The sequence below is a fragment of the Morone saxatilis genome, unplaced genomic scaffold (genome assembly GCF_004916995.1).
Source record: "Morone saxatilis isolate NCDOM2014 unplaced genomic scaffold, NCSU_SB_2.0 Contig22, whole genome shotgun sequence".
Taxonomy (NCBI): domain Eukaryota; kingdom Metazoa; phylum Chordata; class Actinopteri; family Moronidae; genus Morone; species Morone saxatilis.
The window spans coordinates 26,752,706-26,761,808 of NW_023339785.1; the positions used below are offsets into that span (position 1 = coordinate 26,752,706).

General features: G+C 40.0%; 1 protein-coding gene across 1 annotated transcript; it reads left to right on the forward strand.

Moving 5' to 3' along the window:
* The first annotated feature begins 3,391 nt into the window (after positions 1 to 3,391).
* LOC118333865 (probable pancreatic secretory proteinase inhibitor) lies at positions 3,392 to 6,273 on the forward strand. The gene is made up of 4 exons (XM_035669668.1): positions 3,392 to 3,543; positions 5,025 to 5,056; positions 5,454 to 5,566; positions 6,052 to 6,273. Exons 1-4 carry the CDS (start codon positions 3,492 to 3,494, stop codon positions 6,095 to 6,097), a joined length of 243 nt encoding a protein of 80 aa, XP_035525561.1. The 5' UTR covers positions 3,392 to 3,491; the 3' UTR covers positions 6,098 to 6,273.
* The last annotated feature ends 2,830 nt before the right edge of the window (positions 6,274 to 9,103 follow it).

Below are 9,103 nucleotides of genomic sequence, written 5' to 3' on the forward strand. Positions count from 1 at the left end.
TTTTACAGAAGCGTTTAACACATAAACGGCCGCGCGGTACACACTCCTGTTACCTAAAGGACGATAATCATATCCGTAGAGTGCCAATTAAGGTACAACTTCTTTAACAGCCTAGTCTGGATTGATCTAACAGACAGTTGCATGTCTCCAATGAAGAAAATTATCTGAAGTTAACTGATGATTGATAGCAAAACACATTCCTATCAATAACATCACTCTGAAGGTGGCATCTTAAGTTCCTGACTTGGAGAGCCACTGATACTGTTGAGCTTTCTGTGATAATATATCTCTTACATAGTACTAATTTTATTATAAGTCTCATCAACAGTCCATTGCTCCAACTTAAATTCTTCGGCAATACATCTCCAATACAGCCTGCTGACTCTCCTGTCCACCTGGCTTACAGTGCTGAAGAGGAACACTAGGGCTTGTTTCTTACTTTTTCTCTTTAGTGCTGAGTCAATACCGGCTCTCCCCTGCATTCGACGGCCTTTCTAGATTACCTTAAGATCCATTCTTTGCCAAGTCAAAGCGCACACCCTACAGCTAATTTCAAGCGCGCCATTTCCCCCCTTTCTATTTCCTTGTTCTCTTCTTGCGCTTTTCAATCACGGAGTCTCCGGTGCTGTTTACACTCTTACTTCCTATTCCTATTATCACTTTCTGTTTTCTAGGACGATAGAATCACTAATGCTTGATCGCACGAGAGCCTGCAGCACTATTTAACAACGATTATCACTAATTGGAGTGATCAAAGTTTACTATAAGACTCTGTTTGTACTATTCGAATATGGCATTGGTTGAACATCTGAATGAAAATCTCTCTCCTAAATTTAGCTCACGCACTGTCAAATAGACATCTTGCTGTAAGCAAGTTTGCCTAATGGTTTATATCTAATAGTATGAATTCAAAAGTTATTAAATTCATGGTCCCAGATAGGAAAGGATTTATGTGGAAACGAACTATTAAATGTTCAATATCAATGCCATATGACTAAACTGAGGTCACAAGAGTGTGATTGACTTACCCGGGAACTACCGGGAAAACTTACCGTGAGAACTACCGGAGCAACGCTACTCTGAAGCTACCTTCGGTCGGCCGCACCCGGCCTACCCCGTGCTGGCTAACCTATGGTTGGCTGCATGATTATCTCGTGGTGCGGTGCGTGCCTCTAACTTATCCTATCATTCGCCTCCAGCGCAGTGAATAAACTACACTTAAATACATGTTACCATTATCATTAAAGAGGCAGAGGAATAACTAAACATCTGACACCACTGAGTAGGAAGAGGAAGAAAGAGGAGAAGCCATCGCTGACTGTCAGTGCTTAATGAAGCTAGCGTGTGTGAAACTTTGAAAATAGCGAAAAGTCCGCTAAAAGAAAGAAGTAACGTTAGCTACGAGTGTTTAGTAGAACTAGTCTCTACGTTTAAAATGTTAAGCGGGTTAAATAACCGCTGTTACGAGTAACCAAAGTTTATATTTAGCATTAAACTGACACAGTTACACACCGAAACAGTGTACACACAGCAGGAAGTAACCGGAAATGAGTCAGTACCGCTTACCGTAGCAGACAGTCCTGTGTATTGTTGTTAAAAGGAGTTCGGTCTAGAACCTGCTCTATTTGAAGAATGTCCTGAGATAACTTCTGATGAAAATTGGTGCTATACAAATAAAATTGAATTCAGTCTGTTAAACAGTCTGTTGATGACTCAGTCTGTCGATGCAGTGTAATATCCTGTAAACAGCAGCTCACCTTCGTCCTGGTCGTACATCTTTTATCTTTTATCTTCAGATAAAATTAAAATCAAACTCCGACGTTGTGACAAAAAAAAAGCGCGCCCCGGAAGTATTATGACACTTCCGGTGTTCTTCTTCTTTAGTGAACCGGATGCAGAGCTGCTCTCTGCTGCCCTCCTGTGTGTTTGTATGTGTAATAACATTGAATCAGTGATCTGATGGATGTTATTAACTGCTGTTAACTGGAAGTAAGTATTATCATATATCTTATTATTTAAAATAAATAAATATAATATTTATTAATCCAGTGATGTCAGATGAGGCTTTCATGGCTACATTCACACTGCAGGTACAAGTGGCATAAATCAGATAGTTCTGCTCATATGTGACCGTTTTATAAATCTGCAGCCTGTTGTACTGTTGAAAAGTGATTGCACCACAGAGATAAAATTACAACTTAACTCATTTAACTCCCTGGATTTCCCATAATGCACTGAGCTCCTCTCCTCCTCTCTCTCTCTTTCTGCACACATGCATGCGCCATTAATGCATGTTACTAACTTCACATGTACCCACAACTCAGAATATAAGATAAATCAATTCAATAAGAAAATAAATAAAAGATAGTGGGGAGTGAGACGTGATTTATTTATCGGTTGATCAGCTGAGATGTATAAAGTAATATAATGCTCAGTTTATGAGAACAACAGCACATTTTATGATCTGTTTTTAACTTCACAGTGGATTTAAAGGTTAGGGTTAGGGTTTCTCTAACCCTCTCTCTGCAGGATTCACTACTTCATGGTTAGATTCATTTGCAGCCACAAGGGTTTCTGCTTGCAGGGAATCAGTGGAACAATGAGATACATTTTCAGGGTTTGATGGTTTGGTACTGCTGCCACAGTATTCTCATAAACATCTACTGTTCTACCAAAAAGACTCTTAAGACCTGAACTTCATAAAGTCTGACCACATGAACTCCAAAGAGTTGATCAGAGTGGATCTGTGTTGTAAAAATACAAGAGGTCTAAGCTTAGACCATGTCTCAGACTGTCTACAGGCAGTACATAACAGACAGACAGATCACATTTCGGTAGTCTCTAGCTCTGCTTTAATTACTCTTTTGTATTATTTTAATGTATTACAGTTATTGATTTGTTATTAATTATTCTACCCCATACATTCCATTATCTCTGTTTTCCACCATTTCATCTGTGTATTTGTCTAAATGTTCTGCATAATTCAATGTAAAGCATTTTTATCATTGAAGATTCTATAAACTATCAACTTGTGCAAAGACATTTCACTTGAGCTTGTCGAAATAATTTAAATGTTTTTATAAAATATGTTGCGCTTGTTTTTCTGCTTTAATTCATTCATGTAAATATGTTCTCCCACTCGTGACAGAGCCACACTTGTTTTTCTCTGTGGTGTTTGTGTTGGAGTCGTTCCTCTTGCTGACAGTTTTCACATTGTCAGCGATATTTCAGTGTAGACAGAATGTTGATCCCGAGATTAAAGCCTGAACAAAAGAGAGCAGCAGCCGTCACAACAACAGCAGCTCATTGTTTGAGACGACAACACCGAGCCCATCCTCTATATGACAACAGCACGGCAACGGCAAACATCACAACCACAGAGGACCGGCACACAGACACATCAGCAGCTAGTCACACACCAGGAAAACCCAGAGATTCAACCTCCTCTCAGATCATTTCAGCATTGTTTTTTGCTGGAGTTTTTATTCAGGATGTTTGGCAGGACTCTTTTGCTCATCTGTATTGCTGTTTTCTTCTGTGCAGGTAAGACTGAATGGGGCCAAAAGGCTGTTCTATGAAGGAAGTTGAACCTGCTCAGATTTAACTTGGAGTCATTTTAAAGTTAATTTACAAGATTAAAGTGGTAAATTAACAAGAAAAATACTCTCAGACTGACTGACCCGTTAATAAAGGATTAAACCAAGAGAGATTTGTGAGCCTCAAAAGTCAGTGTTGCTGTGAAATGACTTTGTATTCACATAATCCTCCTCTTGTTCTCCCAGAGGCGCTAATGAGGATACGAGTACAGTCAATCACACCAATCTCTCTCTGGATTCTTCTGGACATAAAGTGTTCTGTATATTGGTTTAGTCTATGGATATTAAACAGTATTTCTATTTTGTGAATTACTGCAACCATAAATAGCCTCTCTCATCTTTATAAGGATTAAATGGGAACAGAACAGATGTATTGTGGTCCTAGAAGCTCAGATACTGCACATCATCAGGGTAAACTAGAGGAGTTTTCCTGGAAGTTACACCACATATCACAGAGTTATTCCTGAAGTTACCTGGATTACCTGGCTTTGTACTACAGTCCTCTGGTGTATACTGGTGACTGTACACGTATTCTAACAGTAGCATTACATTCACACAGGGAGCCTTCAGTCTCGCTGATTTAGGGAGCAGATTTTAATTCAGACACCATGTCTGATTTTAGACAAAGAGTAGTTTTACATTCATATAATAGTTAATTCAGTACATTGGAACCATAACCTCTGGAGAACTTTTCACACTCACTTTCTTGATTTAATCCCTGTTGGTTAATTCTTTAGTGGGTCAGTTTCTGAGATATTTTTATTGTTAATTTACCACTTTAAAGTAAATGAACTGCAGTTGCATTTAATCAAATGACAAAGCAGAATCAGTGAGAGAACAATAGAAAAGCTCTGACAGGAACTCATATTACTGATGGATTCACTCTGAGGACAATGAGCAGCCTTTGTTACTGCAGTCAGATTAAACTCTTCATTGGAAAGTCTTCTCTTTAATCACCGTCGTAGTACCGCTTTAACAGCAGTGTAAACCCAGACTTTCATTAAATAACCATAAATCTGAGCAGGTTCAACTCCCTCACAGGGTCAGGTTGTACAATGTATAAACAGTGTATAAACAATGGCAGATGTAAACAACATTAACATTAAATTATTTATATTTATATTTAAACATTATCAGATTGAAAGTTAACTGTGTTAGCCTCCTAAAACTGAGCGTGATTTCCTGTTTACAAAGTTGTCATTGGACAGCACTATGATGTTTCCTGGAAACACTTTTATACATAAAGTCTTCATTTCTTCACTTTTAATGGAGCAACCTGGTTTATTAAAAACATTTAAAATGTGTTAGTAACTGCTGAAAACTTTACAGTCCAGGTAACAGTGTTACAGTCTAGGTAGAAGCGTCAAGTGTACAAAAAGCTAATAGAAGCTATAATTAACTTTAATCTCTCTTAAATCTCTGTTTCAGATGCTGAGGATAAATCCAGGCTCTACAGGAGGGTAAGACTACCACTACTACTACTATCGTAACTGAGATCAATTCAATTTAACATCATTAATTAGGGACGTCCTGATTTTTTAGCCCCTGATCTAATCTGAATAGGAAATATAGTGCACACTTTAGGTACATTAAAGTTATTAAAATCAATCCAATGGGCTTTACATTTGAATAGTTCTGCACTGCATCAAGAAAAATATCAAAGTTGTTCCTTAATTCTTTTTACACGAAAAAGCAGGAAAGCTTCAGGAGGAAATGCTGACGTAAAACAAAAGGTTGGATCAGATACATAAAGCTTAATGTAGCCTATAGAAAGCATTAAAATGCCTTTGGTTGTTGAGATTGGAGCAGAGCATCTCTATGATTAAGTAGTTTAACCAACTGTTGTTGTTGTTGAAGCCCTCCTGTGTGGGGATGAGCGTGACTCAAGCGTGTCCTCTGAACTACTCTCCGGTGTGTGGCAGTAATGGCATCACTTACCCCAACGAATGTTCTCTCTGTGTCCACAGACTGTGAGTCTTTAATTCTTCACTCTGGTAGTTCACGTATTAATAACATATTGATTATCCCACCACTGATCAATGAAGTGAATTATTGAACTGACATGTAAATATACAGAAGACAGAATCTGCATCAATGTTAAAGGACCAGTGTGTACGATTTAGTGGCATCTAATGGTGAAGTTGCAGATTGCTCACTGGACACCTCTCGCGTCTGTATATGACGACTTGGGAATGAGAGTGGGCAGTATATATAATAAACTACAGTAGAGTCTCTATCTAGATACAGTGTTTGGTTTGTCTGTGCTGGGCTACTGTAGAAACATTGTAGATAAAAGCATCTCATTCTAAAACAACAATTCTTATTTTCAACTGATTAATGAAAACATACCTATGAATATTATATTAATGTTACACACTGGGGCTTTAAAGGCAGGAACAGTTATTATCAGTTGAACCTTGTGATCAGTTATTGATTATTGATTCTGTTTGTTCAGGGAGAAAAATGCTGACATTTTGATTGTGAAGGACGGGCCCTGCTGAGGATGACATCATCATCTCACTTGTCACTGACTGATGAAGTCATCAGACTCCTATGTAACCGATGACATCATCACACGCATCTTTGACTTTTGTTTGAATGTAGCTGTTAGCGTGTAGCGCACGCACACAAAAACATGCAAATACACAAACACACTCATGACTGCAGCCATATAATTCCAACACACTTCTTTTATAATGCTGTGTTTTATATTTTCATATTTCTGTAAAGACATTTTTCATTGTAATCTTACAGCAATAAAGATTTCTGTTTGTGGCATAAATGTGTAATTCCCTGTTCAGTAAATCAAACCTGAACCTAGAGACCAGAATCTGAGAAATCAGGCTCTCAGTGTCATATTAGTATATAGTAATATATAGTCCCTTACAGTTGGACTGTCCATGAAAAATGTCACCAAGCACAACCATAACCCGAAAAAGGGGCTTCCCTCCCCAGAACACATTCAGTAACAACCAGGTGGTTTGAGGTGAATCTAATGCTAATTTAAATTATATTATTAAATATCAATATTGATTATTTCTGTTCACCCAAACATTTGATATTAAAGGTAGTCATACTGCTACATAAACTATTTTATGGTATTCTTGCTACATCATTTTGGTGGCCACGTGTGAAGCATTTTAGTTATTGTTGCATATTTTGTCATTTTTAAGGTGTTAACTCCACAAAACATTGAACATAGGCATGAGTTATAACTTTAGGATAATATGGTTCCATTTGTTTAAACACTCCTTTCTGCCACCTCCAATTGTCCATTTGGGAAACTTTGATAAGTGTTTTCAATTGTCAACCCAAGTGTCAGCAGGCACCACATCCCCTTCTGGGACGTAGGTGCACTTTGCACTCCCAGTTGTCACCATTCAATGTGAGCTAAGAGTCAACCATATTGTCACATTTATTTTACAATGGTAATGTCTTATTTTTCCATACAACTGAGATATACATATTCATTATCATCTCTCTCACTTAGATACTTCTGGCTCATGTCTCTCACTTAGGAACATTCCTAAGTGCCTTACACAGCCTCTTATTCACGTGCATGCATGTTGTTGAGAAAAGGGATCTCTTTAAACCCTTATCCTCGCGTGTTCTTTAATGAAGCGATAGGAGAAGATTTAGTTTCAACAAAAATCAGCTTTATTCTTAACACCAGTAGAATGTGCAAAGTTTTCCTCTTATGGATTCATTTTAAAATTCTTTTAGGTACTTTAAAGCCTTGAAGCCTGGCCCCCACTTTACCCTCTGAGCTGCTGCACCCCTACGACTCCAGCCGCATCTCTCAGCTGGACCAGCTGGCTCCCTGACAGCTGGCCTAAAGCTAGGCCTTAAGCCTGGCATAGGGGGATCGAGCGTTTGTCGTTGCAGCTCCATTTGGAATGGGATTGGCCACTGCACATTTAGACAGGGGCCACCTCTCTGGTCTCATTTTAAAATTCTTTCTTAAACCCACCTCTTTTCTTCGGGGCCTTTGACCCATTGCTAGAGCGTGATTTTATGTGTAATATCATGCATATTTTTATTCTTTGGTGCGGGCGTGCTTTTTTTTATTTTATTTATATTTATTTGATTTTTATTCATTTTATTTCTATTTTATTTTATTGCTTTTATCTTTACTGTGTACCTATCTTTTATTGCTGTGCTTCTATTGTGTTTCTATTTATTCTTGTATGATCTTTTTGGCGCAGCTTTGGAAACCTTGTGTTTGTTGAATGGTTGCCTATATAAATGAACAAGTGGATTGGCAGTTGGCAGTTGGATAAGACAGCAGCTGCGTGCTTCCTGGGTTTCCAGCCTGCGCTGCATTGTCAGGATTTAGAAAAAACTCGCCATATTCCTGGATAACGAGAGAGGCTCCAGTCCAAAGTTGGTGGGGGTGGGACGGATGCCGTCTCTTCTAATCAGACCAGGGTTTTCCCCAAAGAAGGCCGCCAAGTGGTCTATTGAAGGCCGCACATTCGTTTTTCTGGACACCACCTCTTGACAGCCAGCGGGTGAATGGACCGACATGCGGCTATACATGTCATCACTGGTCACATTGGGCAGGGGGCCGCAGAAAAAAATACGGTGATCCGACATTGTGTTTTGCATAATTAACACAGCCGACTCCACATTAGATCTTAGGTGACCGTTCGATTGGCGTGATCGGGGGTGTGTGTGTGGTTTGGGCGCCCCGCGCGTGGTCAATTTAGCGCCGGACGTGAATAACAATGCTTACATGCTATTCTACATTCTTCTTTTAGCCAGCAGTTTTAGAATATTTTTTCAACATTCGCCCGCTCTGGGCCCAGGTGATACATTTAACTGGGCTGGGCCGCGGCTCGCCTAGACTTCAGCCGGTTCGACTATGGAAGAGCCAATTAATCAGGGAGTCTGTTCCTCAGCGGGTGTGCGCTGGAGGGGGGGAACCAAACTATTAGAAACTGGTGAAGACGGGTTGGGGTAGAACTGTGCGGCTTCGGCCGTGTTCGGATGCTTCTCCGCTTCAGTCACCGCCTCCCCTGTCGTTCACCGGCTGCTCCGGGAACCTGACCGGGGAACTACCAGCGCGGACTACCGGAGGGACAGCTACCTGAAGCTACCTTTCGGGTCGGGACTGCACCGGCCTACCTGTGGCTGGCTACTAGTGGGGTGGCCTAATGATAACTCGGTGGTGGCGGCTGCTGCTGCCTCTGAGACTTACTAGATCCTCGCCTCCAGCGCATGTGAATAAAGCTACACTCTAATACAGTCGTACCATTATCGCAGTAAAGAGGCAGAGGACCTAGGGTCAAACAGTTTGGCACACTGACCAGGACAGAGCATGAGAGAGAGGGAGAGAGCCAGTGGAGGCTAACTGCTTAGTGTTAATGTAACGTAGCGTGGTGCCTGAAAAACTTTTGAAAAATAGTGAGAAAGTCGGCTGAAAGAACAAATAGTAGCTATCGAGTGTTTAGGTAGAACTAGTCTACCGTTTAATGCTATAAGCGGCGTAAACTAACCGGGTTTTT

Excerpts from the sequence above, each read along its gene's own strand:
- LOC118333865 (XM_035669668.1), top strand. The coding sequence starts at position 3,492 with ATGTTTGGCAGGACTCTTTTGCTCATCTGTATTGCTGTTTTCTTCTGT. Across the intron at positions 3,544-5,024 it reads TGCTGTTTTCTTCTGTGCAG|ATGCTGAGGATAAATCCAGG; the intron begins GTAAGACTGAAT and ends TCTCTGTTTCAG. Across the intron at positions 5,567-6,051 it reads TCTCTCTGTGTCCACAGACT|GGAGAAAAATGCTGACATTT; the intron begins GTGAGTCTTTAA and ends CTGTTTGTTCAG.